General features: G+C 35.4%; 1 protein-coding gene across 4 annotated transcripts in view; it reads left to right on the top strand.

Annotated features, from left to right (window-relative positions):
* POT1 (protection of telomeres 1) overlaps positions 1-23,015 on the top strand; it is a 56,137-nt gene extending 33,122 nt beyond the window's left edge. For all 4 annotated transcript variants that reach the window (XM_066318580.1, XM_066318579.1, XM_066318581.1 and 1 more), the window contains 11 exons: positions 2,147-2,302; positions 8,337-8,497; positions 9,035-9,123; positions 10,251-10,295; positions 10,738-10,894; positions 11,933-12,138; positions 13,398-13,533; positions 16,175-16,269; positions 17,793-17,884; positions 20,009-20,114; positions 21,138-23,015. In XM_066318580.1, the coding sequence (XP_066174677.1) occupies positions 2,147-2,302; positions 8,337-8,497; positions 9,035-9,123; positions 10,251-10,295; positions 10,738-10,894; positions 11,933-12,138; positions 13,398-13,533; positions 16,175-16,269; positions 17,793-17,884; positions 20,009-20,114; positions 21,138-21,250 (1,356 nt within the window). In that variant the 3' untranslated portion in view covers positions 21,251-23,015. The remainder of the gene's footprint in view (positions 1-2,146; positions 2,303-8,336; positions 8,498-9,034; positions 9,124-10,250; positions 10,296-10,737; positions 10,895-11,932; positions 12,139-13,397; positions 13,534-16,174; positions 16,270-17,792; positions 17,885-20,008; positions 20,115-21,137) is intronic.
* Positions 23,016-23,956: the final 941 nt, after the last annotated feature.

Here is a 23,956-nt window from a genome sequence, read left to right as displayed (position 1 = left end):
TATTATTATTCCTACCTTCCTTTCTGTCAGTTAAATTGTGTACATTAAGGTAAGTACAATGAGGATATTCTGCTGAAGATAGAAACAGGTATTTTGTCTCTTCCATTTCAGTGTTTTCCAACCATGGTGATCAAGTGTTATCATAAACTTTTCTTTAGCTCCAGTCTGTTCATGACTAGAAATAGAACAACTAATAGTTTCTTATTCAGAATTAATTTAACTAATTTTGGGTTTTATTCCAGTATTCATTTTTGAAACCAGGACAGTTTGAAACCAGGGTGTTTTCATGTTTTGTTAAAGTAGAGCTGCCAAGCTCCTGAAGTAGAGAGTTTTATTTGTTTTCGTATTTGGGCAAGAAAAAAACCAAACCCAACTACTTTTGAAAGGTTGGTTTTTTTTAAAGAAACTTCACTAGCTTATAAATTCCTCTAAAAGGTGTCCTGGTGCCAGCCCTGTTAGTTCCTCTGGCTAAGGACCTTTTAAAGCTAAGTCACCATCCTTTTATCTGAACAGGAAGCATGCAGGTTATTTTAATCCATTTGTCAGATCATCTCTCCAGTGTAGAATTACCAAAGTGTCCCAAGTAAAGCCAGTTGAAAAATAATGGAAAACTTGACAAACCTAAGATGCTTTACTTTGTCAGAGTGACTAAATTTCTGATATATATGCACTAAATCTGTTTTCAGGCTGAGTTCTGGAAAAGATGTGATAATTCAAGCAACAGACAACCTCTCTTTCAAAGGTGGTTTTAAGTATTTCATGGTGCAGGATCAGAAGATAACAGGCTTTTTTTAATCTGTGGCAGCATGTACCACCTCATTATCTGGGTCCTTCAGAATATACTCTTATTTGGCAACATAATTTGATGTCATGGGTCATTTTTGCTGTGAACAGTTTTCGCTTTTATCTCTTGATTTTGGATGTGTATTCTGGGAGTTATTCTTAGTGCATTTATACATGGCTTTGCTGATGCTTAGATCTTTTCTCTGTGGGTCTGTTGATCCAAAGCAGTCAAGCATAAGGAATGGAATTTAAAAATTAGGCTTTAGTGTCTTTTTTTTTCTAGCCCTCTCTGGTGCCTAACTCATGGGACAAAGCACCTTGATATCACAGACTCTCTGAAAATTGGAAAACAGGTTCTTCTATTGAACCTATATGTATGAAATCCTATGAAAAGCACCATTTCAGAAATATAGTCCAAGTGCTCCTAGATTTTTTTATTATCCTTATAGATCATGCCATTATTTTTGAGTCTTTGAGAGGAGTATATCTTCAGAAACTCAGGAAGCTGTAGTTTACAGAATAATGTTTGGGTTAGGAAGTAAGATTTTGGTTTAAGAAGTAAGATTTAAGGTGTTAAGCTTGTGAGCAAGCTTACCTTTTCACAGCACTTCAATAGCTGAAAAATAACTACTGATATTTCAGTACTGGGAGTGTGTCAAGGATTTTCCTTTAGGCAAACAAGTTTTAGAATCCTCGTTAATAAATATAAGTTAAATACTGATGTTTTTCTAATATGTTCTGGATAACTATCAGTGTATGCTCATACAGGAAATCATCAATAATTAAGTCAATATATGCTGTGTACTGAGTCTTCACATACTGTAGCTGGAGTGGTTAAAAAAACCCTCTAGCAGGATTAATATATTAAGTTCAGACAGTTCTGCATGTGATTAATTCTGATAGTTGTAACTGCTGACCTTAAGATTGTCTCAGTTAGTTCAGAGCACGGTGCTAAGAGCACCAAGGTTGAGGGTTCAATCCCCATGTGGACCATTCACTGAAGAGTTAGACTTGATGATCTTTGTGGGCCCCTTCCAGTTCAGAATGTTGTGTCATTTTGTGCTGGATATACAGCTGAGGTTTTGAGCTGAGCTGTTCTTTTTCTTTTTTTATTTAAATATTAACAAATTCCAGGCCTTAACACTTGATTATGTTCTCTGTAGAGGTTATTTTGTGCTCTGTAAGGAGCAATAACTTAAAAATCCCATGAAGTCTAATTCAAGTATTTTAAGGAGTATTAGACTGAGACTGCAACTAAGCTCTCCTATTGTTAATAATTTTTAATCAAAATAGTTCAAAAAGTTATTTAAATCTAAATCTAAAAATATTCTGAGGACATTGAAATAGTTCATTTGCCTTGCAGGTTTGGGATGGCACTAAATGTCCCTACCCCACATGGAAGGTGCCTGTGGAAGCAAAAGACCTGGAAGGAGACAAAGTTCTTCTTCATCAGCTGAGAGATCTGGCGGTGGATGTTCTGGTCTATGACAATCATGTACAGCTGGCAGAATCACTGATGGTAATGCACAGTTTGGTATTTCACTCTCTGTTTATAACCTTTTCTCTGCTTAGAAATCACTTCAGAGAATGCATCAATTCAGTCCTGCTGTAGTTAGTTTCATGTGCCTCTTTATCTTTCACTTTTATTTGAATGCAGATTTCCTCAACATGTGTTAAACAGGCTCATTACCTGAAAATTGCCATAAAAATATTCTTCCAATTAAGCACTTTCCAGACACTTTAACATAATAGATAATACAATGAAAATTATGCACTCAGAAAATGTATTCTATGCTTTAGAATTATTTTTAAATGATACAATGCAGTGTTAAACCTGTAGTCCTGTTAAAGACCCTTAATTCTAAAGTCAATAGAAGATTTTCTGTTCTGTAAGCTTCTGCAGTTTGCAATGCAATCTTCATTTAGTAGGTCAGTAATGTTGATTATGCTTAGATAGAGAAAACAACATCATAATTAAACATTAGATCTTCAGCAATACTGCCATCTTGCTTCTGAGTGCAGGAACTTGGCAACGAATGCATCTTTCATTTCATGCTTTGCCCTCTGTACTCAAGATCATTTTTAAGAAAACGTTCACAGCAAATAAAGATAAGTAATAACCTTTTTCTAAGCTTGGTCTATCAGCAGACATGAAATCATTTTGATAAATTAACCCCCTTTCATAAGTAAATTCAGTTCATAGCAAAACAAGTGTCAGAATTTGTGTAAGAATTCATAACAAAACTGACAGAAATATTTCATTACTTGCAAGTTCTTTTCCAGATTTTTTCTCTTGCTAACCAGCATAAAAAAACTGATGTTCTAGTGAAATGGTATCTTTTGAATATGAAGGAAAGAAGTATTTTAATATTAAGAAAAGATATTTTCTTCAGTAACTGACAATACTCCCTGTATTATTCTCCCCCATTTATATTCAGGAATTGAATCACATATTGAGTGTGTGATGTGTGGGATGTCTTCGTCCTCTCTATCAATTTTTTACTTTCTATCTACTTGCTCTTTCACATGAAGCGTTTTTACCTTTGCTGGATACTGCACAGTCTAGTAGAAGCTTTAATAATTTCAAAGGAAATTGTTAAGAAACTCCCCCCTTGACCTCTGGTGGGTGTTTTTTCTCCTTCTGGCTATGTCCAAAGTTGCAGTAATTTCAGTCATGCAAGCTGTAGAAGTTTCAAATTAGATAATTCTTGTACACCACTTTTTAGTTGCCTGTCTTAGCAGAGTTATCAAAGAAAAAGGGTTGATACACTGCTGGCAGTTAAATTTCAGAAATATTTATTAATTTCAAATTGCAGCATGTAGAATTGATTGTACTTCACTGAAAACTTTATATATATGTGTGTGTGTGTATATATATATAAAATTTGGGGGTAACTCTCCCTAAAATTGAGTATTTTTATTAAAGGCTTTTAAATACTAGTGGCAATCATGTCATATCATAAAAAAGTACAATTGAAATATGTATTTTATTGAGTTCAGGGTCTTGTTATGCAAAGTTTTTTTTTAAAAATTCATTTATGTGGCAGTATAGAACTGGCAAATATTTAGTGTATCCACATACAACTTCCCAAGAGTGATTAGATATTTTGTATGATATTTGTCAGTTTGGAGTTTCAGAAACAGTAAAAAGTGCACTGTTTTTCAGTCTTCTCTTCCACACCTAACACTAGTTCAGAGTGGCCTTTTTTAATGAAAATTGTTACAAAATTGTTAGGTTACACTTGCCTGTTGTTGTGTACCATTTGCAATGACAGTTGGAACTTGGAAATGATGTTTTATGTAGGAGCAATCTGTTTTACACAACCTTGATAGCAAGAAGGGCAGATTTAGAAAAAACCCTGAAATACATGTTCTTATTTTAAAATCTTGTCTGTAGGTACATGTTCAGACAAGGAAGCTCTGAGTAAGTACTACATGCCAGAGAAAGTGGGTAATGTATTACAGGGAACATTGGCAAATCCTGGGGCACAGTCTCAGGGATATTGCTGCAAGAGTTTGTTAAAAACTTCTTGTTTAGATCATCTGTCCAGAGAACACTGAGGATATGAGCACTTTATCTCATTTTCTAAGACAGATAATACTTAAAATTTTCAACTGAGAGAACTTTAGTTAAAGGTATGTTGAAGGTTTGTTGCAGTTGATACTGTAAGTGGTCTTTTTTTCCCCTATATTTACTGGCCTTTCTTTCCTGCTGGGCAAGGTTATGGTTTTTCAGCATTTTGGTGCCTTAACAGATCACAAAAAGAATTTTCAGAAATCTTCTCTGAAGCAGAGTATTACCTGGAGCATAAGGACATGGCAAGACCTGCAGCTAAGGAAAGAAAATGGTTTTCACTGCTTTTGCTTGAATTTCCCTCTTGCTCTGGCCGTGTACCTGGAGTAGATGAGGCTTTCTCAGGAACTGAGAGGAACCCCAGCCTAGAACTGTCTGGAATACCATTGTACCACATTCTTCAGCTTCTCGGGGTTCAGTGACTTTGCCATGCAGTTTGGGAATAGGTCTGTGACATGAGTTTCTCCATTTGGGGCATTTTGCTTAGGTGGTGAGCTTCAAGGTGACTGTCAGTGGTCAGCACAGCAGGGCTCCAGCTGCTTACAGCTGGTCAGAGATTTCCTTTTTCTGTCTTTCACTGAATATGTGATCCATGCATTTTATGGATAATGCAATTAAAACAATTAACCTTGAGCATATATACAAGTCCTAGTCCATAGTTTCAAAGTATTTGCTTTGTATTACATATCTTCAGATGTAGAATTTGCTTATTTCCAGCTGTTTATCCCATCACATCATGTCATGTCTTTCATGATAGTAGTTTGGACTAAGAAGTTTGCTTTCCTAGTGTCAGAGTCACATTTTCAACATACAGCTCAGATACAATATCTAGCTTTGTATTTTTTAGACCTAGGTGACTTTCCTTCAACACATGAGTTGTATTCTCCTCACTTCTGTCTTTTTACTCACTGAAAAGGGAAAAAACCCCAAAGACACCACTCTTGAGTCCTTCAAACTCTTAAATGGATGTAAGCTGGTATTTCTTACTGCCCAAGATGGTGCACAAATGCTGTGTATATGCTCTGTCCCATTTGCAGAAAGTTGTGTACTATTACTCAATAAAATTACACTGTTGATGGAATAAAAAGGGTGACAAAGAAGTCTCACTGAATATAATCAACCATAAATATAGTCAAAGGAAATGAATACAGGTGATAAAGACAGCTTCTTGTGTGCCCTTTTGGACAAATATGAATATTTATCCTCAGTGGCACATGCTGTTGTGAATTCACTGAATTCCAGTTTGATTGTGAACACAGCCCTATATAATTTGAAATAATCATGAGAATTTCCTATGCTAAAAAGTTGTTCTAGTTAACTAGTTACAGGGAACTGCATATATGATTTCTGCATTTCAATTCTCTCAGGCCTTAATGTGTATTCTTTAAATAGTTGTATTTGAATTAGACTGAAAACAGGGGTATTAGTATATTTTATATTACTAAAATAAATGTTTTTATTTTATGAATAAATGAAATCTATTCGTAGAGAAATCTTTTTATTCAGTGCAAGATTTGTTTTTGTTCACTTTAATTTCACTTTTAAATTAATTTCCTCTAAACGAGATAGGTCATAAACAGAACTGTAAAGTCAAGTAAGGAGCTGGGTTTGTACTAGACTTTAGTGATGGCTCTGGAAATCATGATGCTTACTTCAGTGTAGTTCACAATTTCTTTTGAGTCAGGTGTATAAAGAGCTCAGTCTGCAGGCATTCTGTAACCAGCAGAAATACAGTAACATTTTTATCCATGCATCCACTTTTGCTCTCTGCTGTTACAGTAAGCAAGGCTGCCTCCCAAAGGAATCCTCAGAAACAGCATTCTGTCCACCCCAGCATCTCTGGACTGGCACTCAGAGCCTTACAGACCTTTGGCAATAATGATTATTATGCAGCTCTTTTTTGTAGTTCAGAGTGATATTAAAATATATAAAAAACCATAATATTTTCAGGAAAGGATCTAGTAAATGTTTAGAAGATTATTTTATAGTGATGATAAATCTTGCAAAGTGAATGTTTCATTAGAACATGTAGTTCAGTTGACTTTCATGTGAATTTCAGCCCACGAGTTTATAAGGCAGATGCAGCATTTTATATTCTTGGCTTCTGACCTCTCCTCTCCTATATTTATTTTTGTGCTTATACACAGAGAAAATTCTTACTTAAAATATACTATTCTTTAAAATAAAGAAATTTGTCAAATAAACTCAACTGTTTCCTGCTTATATGCAAATTACTCTTAGCAATTGGGAAGTAGGTTGACACTGCTTTATTTACATAAGCTTATTCCATAAGTGGAACTCAGGTAAGAACTTTTAAAAAAAACTTTCTCCAAAAGCATTTGTCATAGTCATTAGATTAGTCTTATGATATGAATGTCCCTTGCTTTTTTGGATATTCATAATTAAGTGAAATCAGCACCTGGAGGGGGGAAAAAAAAAAAAGTCTTTGGATAAGCCTCTTAACTGCCATCTAAATGCACAAGCTGTCCTGGTGGTGCTTTGAATGAACAAAATGAGCAACCTGCTAAGTGCAGATCAATTAAAAGTCTGGTAAGAGCTCCATGCCAGAAGCAAAATAGGTGTGGGCTGAAGTGCACTTTTTATGTCCCTGCTGCCTCAATTAGAAAATATGCTGTCTTTTTCATGTGTAATTATTGTTTAAAAGAGCAGTTTGATACCAGCATTATGTAGTCATAGTTTGTTCCTTGCTACAGAGGAGGATTCTAGACACAAGTTGCTTCTCCATCTGCTTTTATGCATATATGCATGTGTTTAAAAGTGTTGTACTATGACATGACCAATCCAATCTAATAGGAACATTTTCTCAGTTTCTACTGGTTAAAGTTGGATCTGAAGCTGAAATACGGCTTAATAAACTGACTGCTGTAATAGTAATTTTAATAGAAGTAAATTTAAAGTAATTTGTCATTTCTATCAGGCTATTTAAAAGATGTTTAGAATTAATATAAAACCAGTTTGTTGAGTGTGTGTAACTTACCACCTATTATCTATATCTCAGATTATATATTTTTAAAAAATACTTCTTAACTGTGTAGTTGAGTCTGCATTTTATCTCCCTTTAGAACGTTGGGCTTGGTTTTTGTTGTTTGATTGGATGTGTGGGCTTTCTTTGGGGGATGATGGGAGTGGTATTTTGAAATAAAAGCAGAATAAAAAAGATGTGTTCTGTGTTCACCACTCCATGACTTCCTTTATAATAGGTATAAGTTAGCCTAAGTCTGTTTGTGCAACTTGACAAAACTGGGAAAACACAAAATCATTCTAAGCAAAACAGGAAGCATATTCTCCATGTACCTGAGGAGATCCAACAGAGATAGGAAAAGTGCCAGTATCTTTCCGTTTCTAATGCATATTGTCTTCTGTCCTGGTGCTAAGAACATGTTATCTGAAATGTAAGAATAAGATATGCAGGAGAAATTTGTGTAAGCAGATATGTTTGTATGTACATGGAAACATAGTAAGCCATGCATGATGATGAGCAGGAGGTTCATTGCTAAATGTGATCATTCCCAGGACAAATCATGGGATGTCAGTCTCTGTGGGGCTGTGTTGGGAATTTAGAAGGCAAATTATGCCCTCAGGAAGGGAATGTATTAACTCATTTGATCTGTCTTCTGAAGTCTGTTTGAGAATTAAATTTACTAAGGAGGCTTATTCTGGTTCTGAATCACCCTTTGCTGCCAATAATGTTTTCTGATAAATCAAAACAACCAGATCACACGGAGAGGTTTTGCAGTTTCCATACCTGAAAATACTTAAAACCCTTCCAGAAACAACTGTAAGAAGTCTGCTCTAGTTGACTGCTTTGGGCACAAGAGCTGAACAAGTTAATCAACAGAGGTCCCTGCCAGCATCAGCTGTCCTGTGATTCAGTTAAAACAGGGAAGAAGCTTCACTAGAATTTCCCATGTAAATAACTAACTTTGTGCTATTAAAGTGGGTTCTTTTTTCCTTTCAGATTGGAAGTTTTCTGAGAATTTACAGTATTCATACGAAACAAGCAAGTGCTGACAATGAAGATGTCTCACATATAGAATTTCATCTTCATGGTGGCACCTGCTATGGTCGAGGGATAGGAGTCTTGCCAGAAAGTAACCCAGATGTTAAGGAACTAAAAACGTAAGTACTGTGTATAGATGATTGGTTTTCTCTAGATCATTCTTGAAAATTCTAGGCTAATGTAACAACTGTACAGTATAGAACTGTAAAAGTATCTAACATTCAGATTTTGGCACTTCTGATTTTCTGCCTGTAGAACATCTTTGTAATCCTCCTGAGTGATCTACCCCTTTTTCCAAAGGTTATAAGCTCTTTTTTCTTCCTTAGGAAATGCTAAGTAAGCAAATTCCACATTCCATTATCAGAAATTCTGTTTCCAGTTGTACATATTTCTTTCGGCACTATTTTGTGTTTAATGTTCCAGAAGTGATTTGGAAAGTGTCTCATCTGCATCATTAATATGATCTCTTGAAACTTCTGGCTCAGTTGAGTTTTATGTCTCTGCTGGAACATTTATGTCTGAATATTATTCCTGTGTGTTGATAATAAATAAGTTTCATGTAATTGTCTGTGTAATCCCATACATATATGTGTGTATGTATGACAATATATAAAAGATTTCTCTAGCTTATAAAATATTCAGCCATTTGTCTTTAGGTTCTTAGAATCTGTGCAGCTGGCAGACAGTCAGAATATGGAAAGCATGTGCTCAATGGACATGGACAGCACTTTTGGCAATGTTACAGGTAAGAACAACTGAAAGCTGATTTTCTCTTTCTTCTAACATACACATATGTATATGGTCAAGATAAGGTCACAGTTGCTAGTTCTCTGTGTGTAGTGCTGCTTTGATATTCAAAGCCTTGGAGAATTCTTTCAGTTTATTAGACTGGAAATTTACATTACTCTTTCTGTCTTCCAGCACAAGCATTTCGTGTTACATGGAAAGATACTTTCATAGGAGTTAGTGAATAAATTCTTAAACACAGATAGTGTTCTTAATCATATTATATTAGCTCACAAAGCAGAGTTATGTAAGTGCCTCCCTCTAAAGGGTGATTCTGCAGGGACAGGCACTGAAAATGCTACGAAACAGCTGCCTTTTGAGGAGCCCTTCTTAAACCATTAGATGGGAAGTTGTGACAGTGGTAGAGGTGTAAGGTGCACTTCCATGGAACAGTGATATCTTATGGACAGACCTCGAATTATTTTCTGAATGGTATTTTTAGCCCAGGATAAGAACAACTAAAGGAGAATTTAAAGCTGGTTGGATATAGTCTGTATCTTTGTTTCTAGCTTTTAAAAGCATTGGTTACTCAGCCATGGTTAACATGAAAGCGTAGGACTTTTCTAAAAGAGTGCAAAAGTCAAGAAAAAGAAAATGCTTCATGTCCTGTCCATAACTGAAAATTTAGAAAAAAATTTGCTCTTATTTACTGCCCTCTGTGTGTGTAGTAGAGGTTGTTCAGAGGGGGGACCAGCAGTCCATATTGGTCTTAGAATAAAGTATTTGTCTTCTAGTACAGAAGGATTACAGGGGATGAATACAATTTATGTCAGCAGATCATTCACAGTATACTTCTGAAAAGTGTTCACTTTGATAAGCATTCCTACCTAATGTATATGCTAACTTCACCACTAATATATTAGCTCTGGATATGCAATATATGTCTCCTGCTTACTTTTGCTGCTTTTTGTTTGTTTCTTTGTTGTTGTGTTGTTTTCATACATAATTTGGCTTTTCATTTAATTTGTTCAGCTTTTGGTTTTGTGTGAGTATCTACCTGTCTATTTGCCTACCTGTTTGTATGTGTCCACATGATAAAAAAAAAAGAAGGAAGGAAAATAATTGGGAAATTCTTATTGATTTTAGATCTTGATTTGCACTTACAGAGATGTCAGCAGTTGTCTGTTACAGGTAGGTAACATTTTGACCTTAAGGTGAATTTTAATTTTGCTAAAGAACAAAAGTAGTTTTAAAACATTATCTTAAAGGTTGTTATAGGGAGAGCTGTTCTAAAAATGTAATTTCCAAGAGTATAAATGCATGTATGTTGTGTTTGGTTTATTTGCTGTTTAAAGGAATAGAGCATTTGTATATTCTACTTTCATTTGGTTTTTCTACATGTTGTGTTTCTGTATCCTAACATACACCATGCTCCTGTAGCCTGATGTGATTTATCTTACTGACTGTAATAAAAAGTTTTATTGATAAAACTAAAGCTGCAGCTGGGAAGGAAAGAAAAGTTGGGAATTAAGGAAAAGTGCATACCTGTGATTGCCATTTCCCGTATTACAAATATTATGGTGATGAAGAGTATGCCTGGTGCTTTTTCATCTCTCTGTGTGTTGTTTTGCAGTATTGACAGATCATCAGGATTTGAGTAATACAGATCTAAAAACCATAACAAAGAGCACAGCTCCTCAACAGTACCGCATTAGAGCAAAGCTGAGAACTTACAAACCCCAAAAGCTCCATCAGTCTGTTAAACTTCGTTGTCCCAAATGCAACTCCTTGTAAGTGTTTCACACAGTATAAGTGACTAGGAATTGCTCTGTATGTTTTGGGATGTCCAGATTTTCAGTGTGTTTTCCACTTATTTCTTTTGTGTAAGATGAGCTGAATGTAAATGTATATCATTTTGTGGAAAGATTTGAAACTCACTAATAATAAGTAGAAAATTTTAAAATTGTCAGATGAGTTCCATTTACAGAATCCTTTGAGTGCTTTCAAAACAATAATTTTTCTTTATTTGTAAATGAAGCAATACAGTTTTTTCCATACCATAGTTTTATAGAGGTATCTTAAGTGTTTCTTTATTGCAGTTTTAAAATAGGATATGCAAAGAGGTACAATAATCTTCAAATTAATTAATAAAATATCCTTGGCTAAAGTGCGTCTTCCATACAAGACATCTTTTGTGGATCCAGAAATATCAGGGAATTCACACAACTTCAGGCCATTCCCTTGGGTCCTGACAGGATAGAAACTGTGGTGCAGAGTTGTAGATTTTCCCTTGTCAGTACTTACATGAAGCTGTTCTGGTCCTGTCCTTTTTTGCTTTGTCCTTATTGGTTGATGATAAGTCAAACAGACTAAAACATAAAACTTGAAATTATATAAGTTCATATAGTCTTTGCACTCCAATGAAGTGGTATGCAGTTTGTGGCCCTTTGAAGGCCCAACTGAAATCAAATAAAGCTGATAGGTTTGGTTTTTCATTTGTATTTTCATTTGTATTTTCATTTTCATTTGATTTTCATTTGTGGGATGTAGCCACTAGGCTGCCTCTGCTCCTAGGTAAGTTAATACATTACTTAGCATATTTATTAACATGGGAAGTCATTATATACTATACAGCTCTTAATTTAAACTGATAATGTTTAAACTGATAAACGCTTAAACTGATAAAACAGTGAGGATGTTTTTCTTATATGTACCTTAACTCTTATGACAGTATTCTAATATTTATTTGGATTACTGTCATCTTTGTTGGTAGATTGCCTAAGGAGAGGCTGTTAGAACATAATTACTCAATTTGGAAATGGTTTTAGGCAAGAAGTTCCAGACAGAGATGACTTTGACTCCATTCTGCGTGGCTCTGCCGGTGCTGCCTCAAACCCAGAACTGCACAACACATCCTGGTATGAATCTGTGACATGGACTACACAAGACCAGAAACAGAGGGAAATCACTATCCATTTTGTGAAGCATGATGAGATGCTTCAACATCCTGAGGACACCTTGCTTATGATAGAAGGTAAGGTAAACTGCAAATATGTCAATTCTTACGGCACTGTGTCTGTTCTGTGTATGTACAAAGTAAAGAAATGTTGAAGTTATATTCAGTGTAAGTAGTGATGATCATAAAAGCATCTTCTAAGAAAAGAAAAACTAAGGTGGAACTATAAGTTACTGTTGTGTAAACAGGAGATGGTAGTATGTGAAGATCTTGTAAGATGCTTCTGTCTATTTTAAAACTATGCCAGTATTGTTGATTTTGTTAAAATTAACATCTGAATATGTGGGGGGTTTCTGTCTTTGCTTTCTGTTTTTTCAGTTGTGACTTAAAAAACTTGACAAGTCTTCTAAACAAGCCTATTTTTAGTATTGATGTGGAAAATTTTGAAAGGTTTCTGGTAATACAGACATCCAATTAAATTTGTCAGCCTCTGGATGTCAGTGTTGTTTCAGATTAATAAGGCTTCTCTCAGTGTGAGTTTTTTTGGTTCAGTGTGATTTTTACCAGATTTCCTCAGGAAAGAGAAATAGCCACTAACCTTTAAACAAAGCAAATTAGCAAGAATACTATTGAGGAAATTTTATATAATAAAAATAATAAATTGCATATTGCATTCAGAGTTCAAAACAAAGGCTTCAATTGTGCTCAAGTAGTGATGTGAATAAGCAGATGTAAGTCAGGTGGTCGTTTGTGTGAGGGTCAGTGACAAAACCCCTTCTGTTTTCTTCTTTTATAATGGATTAGTTCTGATAGCTGTATTTCTGATGTGTTCCCAACTGACTTCAATCTAACCTTTTCTTTCTGAAAAAAAAGAATCTATTTCTTCTCCATGTTCCTAGAACAGCTGAACAATGTAACTCAGTAAATCTATTTTCAAGTAATAAAGTGTCAGCAATTAAGTATGTCTGTGTATGGATATGTGCATATAAAAGGTCAGTTTGATTGCTTTGATATTTTTCTAAGAAAATGGCTAATAAAATCATAGGAGTAATTATATGAAAGTGATGTTAACTAAGTACAACCTCTTGGTTACAGTGTTAGCTCTGAGGAAGATAGGAGGGCATCTGCTTTGATGTCTGTCTGTCTTTGTGTCTTAATTGAGTCTGTTGTTGAGTAAAACTGAGAAGGTATTGGGCTATTTTTTGAGTTTTCAGTAGTGGTTATCAGTTATTATTGAAGGCCTTGAAATCAGCTGAGAAATGTAAGTTGTTCAGTTTATTTTTGACTACTGTTAAAAAAACCATGGGGTTTGTTTTGTTTTGTTTTGTTTTTAATAGGTGGAACACTAAAAGAAATCTGGAAGCTTTCAAAAAGATTTAAGTGTGTTATTCCTGTGAGATCCACAGAAGATGATCTGGAATTATTAGATCTTTCAGCTCCTTTTCTTCTACAAGGGAATGTAAAATATTATGGGTAGGTTAAAAGCATTTGTTGATATTTCACTAGTTGCAGTAATAGATAGCATTTTCTGCAGTAATTCAGACTGCAGTGCTTTAACTTAGCAAAGATTTTTTGATGTAAAATACAGAGCATGATGCTCAGTACTGACATCAGGGATGAAACACCATATCATTTGGTGCCTGATATCAAAGGACTGACTGCAGTTTGGCTCTTGATTTATAAATCTGAAGCCCTTAGTTGCACAGCACTCCAGTTTCAGTCTTGTCTGTGGTGTGTGGGTAGGGCAGTGTGCTGTAGACACAAATGCAGTGTGTCTGTAAATGGAAACACACATGCAGTGCAAAGTACCTAAATTCCTCTTCTGCTCCAGATCTTCCATTTTCTGGTCTCACTCAGACTAGTTAAAACATATGTTGTTTTTAAAACTGTATGCTGAGAAGTTATGTGTGTATATATGTATATATATATATATATATATATACACAACATAACAGAGAATATTTAAATAGGGATCCAGAAAATAATCTCAGCCTGTCGATCTACAGCTCATTCTCACTCTTAAAGTTGGGGGAGCTTGAAGTTTAGAAGCAGTAGGGGATTTTGGACAGCTTTTCCTTACCATTTGTAACTTAGTGTGATCCACAGCACTGCCAAGTGCCTTACCTGTTTGTGGATGTCATTCACTGTAGAGATGACTTCACCAGGTTCCTGAATTCCACAGTTCCAAAGCTGTGGCATACAGTACCCACACCTGGGTGTGGTGTTTGTGCTCTGCCCTGCTGTGCCATGTGTCTGCTCAGTGAGAGCTGTCAGCAGTGTGTTCCCCCAGCAGTGCCCAGCAGCATGCAGCTGCTGAGCTCAGAAATACCAGTCTCCTCCATGGAAAGATACTGAGTCCTCTCTCTCAGCAGCTCAGGCAGAGCACAGTGCAGTGGGGTGCTCTGCTACGTTTGCAAGCAGTAAAAAAAATTCTTTGCAGAAATATTCCATGTTTCATGTGAACCCTAAAGTTTCCCATAAGGGCCATCCGTAAAATGAACACAGGTAATTGTTTCTCTCTGTCATATATAGTTTTGACCTTTTCAGATATTGCTGTCTGCAGCTTTTTTTAAATAAAGGCAGTATATGGATACTCCTACTGGGGCAGGATCTTCACCAGTACAAAGTATTTCTGCTTGCACTTTCATAAGCCATATATTTCCCCAGCTACACACAACTCACCTTCAGACATTATTCTCTCTTCCAATGGTTGTAAAATTAAATGGTTTATAAGATATTCCATGATTACTTATAGGATATTTAGGAAGGAACCTCACAAGTATGCTGACATTTCAGAGCTATGTTTTATGCATGTTTTTATCAGTGGCATTTACTTAGAAAAGTCTAGAAAAGATTCTGTATGGTAGAAGGAATTATATGTGTGTGCATTTGCGTGTATATTCATTTATGTATAAAAATAAACACAGACACGCTGCATATAAGAAGCAAAATTCACAGTTACTTTAATTCATAAGTTACTTTATTGGAGTTTGAGTGGGTTTTTTAAAGGAAAAAAGTGACTTCATTTTCTATCACTTAAGCAGAAGTAGTTGTATTTAGTAGTTTTTTGTGACATACTTTGCATATAATTCTAAAAGATAAATGTTTATTTCAAGTTCTAATTGTAATATACTAATACAGAAGCTTTATTTGGAACAAATAATTTTTTTCTGTAATTTCGTTCCTTGAGGCAAATGGGAGCAAGTTTGAAAACAGTTCTTCAGTATTTCCATCCACTTGCAGCATTAGCTTACTATGTCCCATGTAAAATTTATAATAATTAGTGTAATACACCAGTAATAAAATAGATTGTTTTAACAACTCTTAGTTAATATTCTCAATGTAGGCAAAGCCAAATTTCTCTGGGTTTAGAGTGTGCTGCAAGTTCAGATTCATTCCTGCTTTTACAAAGTGAGAGGTGGTGGCATATGAACGAGCCATGTTTAGCAATGTACTGATCTTAGAATCATAGAATGGTTTGGGTTGAAAGGGGCTTCTTAAGATCATCTAATCCAACCCCCTGCCTTGGGCACAGACACTTTGCACACCTTGCTCAGCTCCATCCAGTCTCATCCTGAACACTCCCAGGTATGGGGAATCCACAGTGTTTCTGGGCAACCTGTTCAGTGCCTCAGCTCCTTCTTTGTGAAGCGTTTCTTCTTTCTGCACAATCTACATCTACCCTCTTTCAGTTTAAAAATGCTGCTCCATGTTCTTCACTACAGGCCTTGGTTAAAAGTCTCTCTCTGACTTCCATAAAAGCCACTTTTATATATTGAGACAGCAGGGTCTGCCCAGAGCCCTCTGTTTTCCAGGCCAAGCAACCCCAACTCTCCCAGTCTTGATGTACAGTTTGATTCCTATCTAATCACTGAAGTGGTCTTTTCAAGATTTATTTCTCCTCATGGATAGTTCAAAACCAAAGCATTAAGGGTTTTGTTCTGCTCTAAAGCTGGTGTGTCTGGTAAAATAAATTACTTCAAAAAGCAGTATAAAAACTTCTGCACTCCCACTGTGTATGAAAATCAGAGTTTTGGAGGTCGTTTGTGCAGAACACTTCTGGTACAAATACATCAGTGTTTGATTAGTCTCAATATCTTGTTTTAAATGCTAGGTGCAAGCAGTGTTCAACTCCAAAACCTGTGAAGAGTCTAAGTTCCCTTGCAGCAGAACAGCAACCTTCATGGGAACCAACTGAAATAGCACAAGGTCAGCTGGCATGATACTGTCCTGAAATACTTCTATGCCTTGATTCTGAAATGTTGATGTGAAATAGTTTGATTTGCTGTTCTGGGTTGCAGTTTTGTACAGAAAGCATGTAATTATGGCTGCAAAATTAATTCACCTTTTACCAGTTGAAGTAATCTATTTACTTTTGTAATTATTGCAATATGGATTAAAGGATTTTAGATGTTGACTAGTTTCTTCTACCATTGGTGTCAGGAGTAACACTATAGTACAGATGTCATGAATTTTTGGTTGTAGATGTTCCTTTTAAACTGTGTACATACTAGCAATCCTGGAAGTTACTCTTGCTTTTCCTTTTGTAGATTCTGTTTTTCTGGCCTGAACTAAAGGCAGTCTTATTTAATGACTCATACAAGATAGACTTTTATCTTCTGTAGTGTCATGTTCCAGAGAGTCTGCAAGAAATAATATTCAAATGAAAGGAATTATACCACAACAATTAGGTGTATTCTGTGCTTTGTGTATTCCTAGTGTTACTATATGCAGTCAACATGTTAAAATTCTGTAAATTGAATATAAAACTTCACAATGCATTAAGGAAAAAGATTATTTGCCTGTTTATTAATTCATGTTTTAACATATTAAGTTGGAATATCTAGCAGTATATAAGTTTGGTAAACACTTTTTAAAAACTCTACAACAGTACAGTGATTTTCTAAATAAATTTTCATAATTGTATCCTATTAAATAATTGTAAAATAATATATAACTAGCAGTGATTGACATTAAATTCTCAAAATGAAAACAATATTAATTCATTACTTCCTGACAGTTACACTATTTTATGTATATAATTCTTCTATCAGCTGTATTTTCAGGCTAAATTATAAACCTGCAAGTTTATCAGATCAGTTGAATATAAAATGACTAGTGGTTTAAGTAGGTGTACCCAGGAAAGACTGATGCAAAGTGTAGTAACTTTTTCTGTTTCAGTTATTTTATGTTTGCAGCATCACAGTTACTGCTGCCAGTGAGGGGGTGACATTTACTTACACTGGAATTCTTTCAGAATTGCCAGCAGAGTTTGTTTCTGAGCAAGCTTGGTGGCTTTTACTACATCATATCACATAAAGTGTTTTCCTCAGAAGATAGTTTCCAGGTGGAATTCTTATTAAGAGCACCCCTTTGTCTTTCATGGATAAAAGAAGACAGGAGTAGGAGGATCCCACTAAGGTGGGATCTAAGATCTAAGCAAATATTAGCTTTTTGTTTACTAGCATGGGAATAAATACTTTAAAATCTTTGTGTTTTTATAGGCTCATCTCTTAAAGTGTTTCTAGGAAAATTGCAATGTGGTCTCAGGAGATAAATGCCATTTTGCTTTTGTGTTCTTCTTCTGCTTCTGTGTTTTGGTGTTTTAATTTATACTTCTAATGACAGTATTCAAAGTCAGTTACTATTAAAAGGGGGATATTGTCAGCTCAGGTGGTTATAGTTTGCCTTGCATATTCTCTCAGAGAAAAATCAATTTTTCTTTTCTTCAGTTTTAGGTATTGAACTGCTCCAGTATGTATTTATTATGAAGTTTACACTGGTTGATGAAACAGGAGCACTAAAGGCATACCTTTTGGATTATGTAAGTGAATCTAGGTAAAGGTAGTCTCTACAAATGAAGTGATTTTGGATTTTGTTTTTAAAATGGCAAATATATGTGCACAAATACTCATTCTATGTTACCTGCAGTGATTTGTGGGAATAATTACAATGCTATAAGATTGTTCATACTGTACAGAGTATAGAATATTAAAGCATAAAGACAAAACTGAAGCTTGAAGGTAGATAATTTCATATTTCCATAAACTTATATATATTCCTATGGCTGAATTTCTCTTTTATTGGCAATGCTAAATTATGCAGCATAAATGCTGTGTGAGTGATAGGAATGTTTCAGGATTTATGCAGAAAACTTCTCCATCAGTTTAAAATCTCATTACCTCTTTTTTTAACTCTCAATAGAAGCTCTCCATTCAGTAATGCTTGTTTTTTCTGTTTCACATGATCATGAGGTAAGGAGGCCCTCTTTCTCTAGGCAGCTGTATCTGTACAGATATTTATCTTGGATTTCAGAAGCAGTTTATCCAATTACGTTACTAACCTCACAATTAACCTGTCTTCACTTTTTGCTGAAGCAACTTAAAACCATTCCTGCTAGACACTGAAGACTGAGTGGTTTTCCTGGCACAGCAATGTGGGTGGGACAAAATGGGACAGAAAAGGAATTTAGTGGGATCTTTTTCTGCACAGCAATGTTGTTTAATGTGTATATATCTGCAGATTTTCTACCATTATATTAAATTACTTTGAATGGGAATTTAAAGAGAATACTCCTCCTTGTTTAATTTTAAGACTGTAAGTAAAAATGGTATTAGAAAAAATGAGCTTTTTCTTAAAATACATGGTGTTTTAACAGCAAAAGAGATCAAAAACTACAATCCCATTTCAGCCAGTCATCTTTTCCTTCTACTGTCCTTTCTCCTTTTTCCATCAAGACGCTAAATTGCAAAAAGAAGGTGGGGGACAAGATTTAAACCATCTCTTGATGCAGAATTCCAAGAAATTTTACTTCAGAGTGGCTCACTTTCTTATCAGATACTGCTCAGTACTACAGTTTAGCTGCAGGAAAATACCCACAGTTTCCTCTGAAGTGCCAGCTGCTTGCTTTCCTGCTGGTGGTACTTCAAAGACAAGCCAAGAGTTTCCAAGCCTAAACTCCAGTCCTTCAGCACCATCTGAGAAGGAACTGGGCTGCTTTGAAGTGCAGCTTTATATTAGCTTCCAGTTGCACTTCCAAAGGAGCAATCCTTTTCTTTGCTCCCCTCCTTACAGGAAAAGTCAGCGAAGGAAAAAAATGGAAAAGGTTCAGAAGAAGACTGAAGAGAGAGCAGAGAAAATTATCAGTGTTATTTTTGCTGCTGGATTATCAGCTAACTTCTGGTCATTGCCATTAAACATATCATACAAAAATTATAGAGAGGCAGATTATTCTGTAGTTGTATCTTTTAAAAAAAATGAGAAATTATTACCAAAACTCTTAGCTCACTCTGAGAAATTATAAGATGATGAGCCTTTAGAGATCCAGGTAATAAACAGGTAACAAGCAAAGAATAAACTTGGGAGTTTTTTCAGTCATGCTTACTGTATGTGGTTTAGTAGTACACAGAAAAGTTTTATTTAAGATATTTATGTTCCGTTTATTATTTTCTGTCTCCATTCAGAAGCGTACCCCACAGTATAAGCCTTTTTTTCCATAGTTTCTAAAACTGCCAAAAAATGAAACTCTCACAAAGAGAGTTCCACAGACAGAAAACCCCCAAAGTTGCCCTTTGTTTTCAAGTGATTTTGTTCCTCTCAAGGTGTGAGGGGCCATTGAGGAGGACTGACCATCCTCTCTGGCCATAACACTGTCTGATATTGTCTGGTAATGGATGTTCATGAGGAATATCTGCCAGCTGTATATGGAGACCAATGTGTGCTTTCTGGGTGCCTGTAGTCCCTAAATACTCAGAGGTACTGAAAAACAGTCTTAATTTTTTCAGACAGTTTGGGGTTTTTCTGTATCTGGACAGGTTTTTTTTGAAATAGTACTATTCTTCTGTTCTGCTACCTGATTTTAAGTTCCTAATGGAACATGCTATCAAGATTCTGGCTGATGATTTCTTACCCCTCTTTGAACACCTCATATTCTTCTGTTCTCTTTCAGGGGAAGTTCTTCCAAATTCCTGCCTCTGAAATCTTAACTAGTAGTTTTCTTCAGCAAAAGATGCAGATGACCATGAACATGCTCTGTCCTCCAGGAAGAAAATTAGGTGAGCTTGCTGTTATTTTAAAAGGGGGGTGGGAAGGGGTCTTTCAATCTGCTGTTGCATATGCAGAGTCTTAGAAGTCAATATGCACAGGAAAACTCAATACAGAAAAATGCTGTAGCCTGAAAGCAGAGTTTTTATTAATTAGTTCTGAAACATCTTTCATATTAACTCTACCCTTGAGAAAGAAAAGAAATGGTTCAGTAAATTCTCATGTAGCATGCAGTGGTGTGTGAATGGAGTCATGCCTGTGCAGGCACTAACATGCCATCTGTATTCATATGGAAGTTAACCACAACACCCTCATACTGAATGTCACAGTGTGTTAGGGAAAACAGAAAGGAAGCTCAGCATATGGCACATGCTTTGGGTGATACCCTGCTTTTGATTGCACATGCTGACTTAGAGCATGCCTTGCCATGGGAAACATCCATGGAAGTCAAGAAAATGCTTAATCCAAATCCATTTTCAGAGACTTTTGTGCAGTGTATGTGTTGTGGCAGAAAGTAGCTCTGCCCAAACTACACACGTCCAGTGTGGATGGATGTGTGATGCAGCTCCAACCTCCAGAGTATGACAGCAAGTGCAGGGCTGTCAGTGACCACTGCTGTCACCCTGGAGTCTTTGCCATACTTAACAAAGGTTGTCCTGTAATAGAGATTGTAAAGGATTTTCCCTTTGACACCAGTGAAATTGTCTCATTGAGACACATGGAGATGAATTTTTTATTACTGGATAGTCTTTATGCATATGTATTTTATTTTGTTGCCTGACTACTGGGTCCAAGTGTTTTGTGGAGTGCTGGTGCAGGGAGGACAAGTCTTGGAAGACTCACTGGACACTATTTCAAATCTTGTAGGCAACTTAAAAGATACCTGTTGGAATTTCAGAGTTAACTATTAGTTTTTCTTCTTATTAACTGTTGTACATATTTAGATATCCTAGTTAAGATCTTGCTCAAGTTATACTTGCCTCCTATAAAAATTAGAAATGAATATTGAAGAGTAATTTGGATTTTGTTGGTAGGTGACTTGCCGTGGCTGGAATGTTTCATCAGGTCCTATAATGTCAGAGATGCAATGAAAAATGAAGTTTATTACCAAATTTTCGACACTACAGTCGCTGAAGATGTTGTATAGTCACATGTTCCTGATTGGAAGTAATCCAGTAAGAATCAGTTTCTGTGGGAGGCTGGGATCAGAGACTGTATTGAAAAAATAATCTTTGTTCCTTTCTTAGGAATTGAACCTTTTTTTATAAATTTTTAGTTTATGTATGAATGGGAATGGGAATTATACTTTGATATGTTTGCTATTTTCCTGGCATACGACTTTGTGATCTAAGAGCAAGTGGAGGTTCTGAACTTATCACTGGAAGCTGCTTGGCTTAGGTTGATGGAAGTAATCTACTTTCCATCTGTCCTTCAAAAAGGCAGAGATGAAGTTAGTCTAAATTTGTGAATTTCACTCAGAAAAATGGTGTCAGGATGATGCTGTGTGATGATTTTTGTACTGAATTACATCAGCAGAGGCAGAGGTAAAGAGCTCTTCAGTAAGACTTTGTGCAAGCCAATATTCCTGTTCTCAGTTTGACAGGGAGGTTGGTTTTCAGAGTCTTTGATTTTGTAGTGATATGTACACTGAGACAATGTGGTGAGTACATTTAGACAAACTCCTCCTGTTAGTAACACTCAAATAACTGCTCCATGGACCAGTTACTGTACATTCTGATGAGGTTGTGAACATGATCATGTAGTGATTTGATTATCACTAAAATTAAAGCCATGAAAGTAAGGCAGTGTAAAATTGTAAAGTGAATGTTGACATCTGGTAGAGGGTAATGATTCTGGGGTGGCCTTGTAGGGTACCAAAGTTGTTATTGTGTTTATTAGCTGGGTCTGTGTTTTCAAAGGTTCCATCTGCCTTTTCCAGCTTACATAATCAGATTGTGTGTCTAAATTGAGAGATAGAGAAGTGATCTGGTGCTACCATGGTTTGAAAATTCTGCTGGACTAGAAAACTTTGTGGTGGTTTTACTTTGCATCCAGAAGTCTCTAGGAAGTTCAGGATGTATTTTTGTCAAGATAATTAATATAGAAATCCCTGTCAAATCAAATACTTCCCATCAGAACAAAATTACCTAGTATTTACAGCAGCTGTTTTTAAAGTATTTCAGAAGCAAGATGGAATATTTGTAAGTAGATTATTATTTTTATAGTAGATGACATTTTACTTTTTTCATTTTGAGGGCCATTTAATAGATGATGCAATTAGTCTGAAAATTTCATCAAATACCCTCTGGTAATTTTCTTGTAATGTAAAAAAATGATACCAGGTTTCTATGTCATAAGCCAGGATATTGTTCTTTATTTATCAATGTATAGGAAGAACCAGTATTAAAAGTGGTGAGTACATATTTCCTTTAAAAATTTCTACAAAATAAAAATATTTTGGAATTGAACCAGCAGTTTGTCAAAGAGTCTACTGATTTAAGAAAGTTTTCTTGAATTTTTTGCATAAATGTGTCAACAAAAAATAGTTACCAGAAATTAATATTATCAGACTCTAGACACTGGCCATACCCAAACATTTTCACAAACTGAAAATTAAATTGAAGGCAATCTCCTTTGCTTCTATTTTATATAGGGTATGAAAACATGAATTTCTATTTTTAGAATTTTGTTAACAACTCTGAAAGATACTGATATTGTACATTTTTTTTAAATAGGTCTTCGAAAAATAATAAATAAAAAGATGTTTTGAACTTCAGAGTAAAGTAAATTATTTTCACCATATGCCTTGTCTGAGATCCCTGCCTAAAAACTCTACATGTGCATCATGTGATATTTTTTAATATTAAATATTGTATTAAAATGTTTAATAAAGGTTTCTCCAAATAATGTGATTTTTCTTGTATTTGACTTTTAATTTCTGTTTCATAACTGTGAAAACTTTGTCATCAGTAGCCTTCATCCAACCTAATGTATAGTTTGGATTGAAGTGTACATTTAATTCTTTTTCTAAATATAATGCATAGAAATAAATAATTATAATTTGTTCACACTGAAGATCACTGTATAGAAAGGAATTACTGGACAGACATTTAAAAATGGCTCTTATTGGTAACTTTTATATGGAGCAGTGGAAATCACTGAGGTGGGGCTTGAACCTTAGTTACCTGTCGTGGTCAGTGCTGAGAGCTGTGAGTGTCTGACTTGGGGGGAAATAAATCCTGAGGTTGTTGTGTCCTGAGCGTGCAGCACCAGCAGGTTCTGGCTTCTGAAAGATGATTTCTCAGGCAGAAATTACTTTTAGCCATGACTTACAATTTCCTTAATTACAAATAAAAGTCTTATTTGCTTTGGGGAGTTTCTTGACCAGCTGTGTGATTTCAATTTCTAAAACATGAATAAAAGTTCAAATGTCTAATAGTTTTTAAATTACTAAAATACATATTCAAGGATACTCAAAATCTGAGCCATTGGGAGATTGGATTAATACTGGTACACTAAGATCCAGTGAAAACTCCAGGTGTGAGTTACTAGTTTCACATCTTCTTCTCCACACACATCCCAATATATAGGAAAACTGAATCAAAACATCTAGAAAGGGAAAATAGGCAAAGAATGTGAAGTACATCACACTCAGCAACATCATCAAGGGGGAGGACTATCTAAATATAAAGGGAGGAGCTTTGAGGGAAAATAATAGAATTATGAAAGACCAGTAAAGGAACATGAACCTATTAGTTGCTCCAATTACATGGATAAGTGCAAAAAAAGTGATAAAATTGTAATTAAAAAGGAAAAAAAAAAGGTTCAAAAAGAAAAAAAGGTTCTTTTTTCC

The sequence above is a fragment of the Sylvia atricapilla genome, chromosome 5 (genome assembly GCF_009819655.1).
Source record: "Sylvia atricapilla isolate bSylAtr1 chromosome 5, bSylAtr1.pri, whole genome shotgun sequence".
NCBI lineage: Eukaryota > Metazoa > Chordata > Aves > Passeriformes > Sylviidae > Sylvia > Sylvia atricapilla.
Note: the sequence above shows the minus strand (reverse complement) of the source record. Positions and strands in the feature narration are given on the sequence as shown.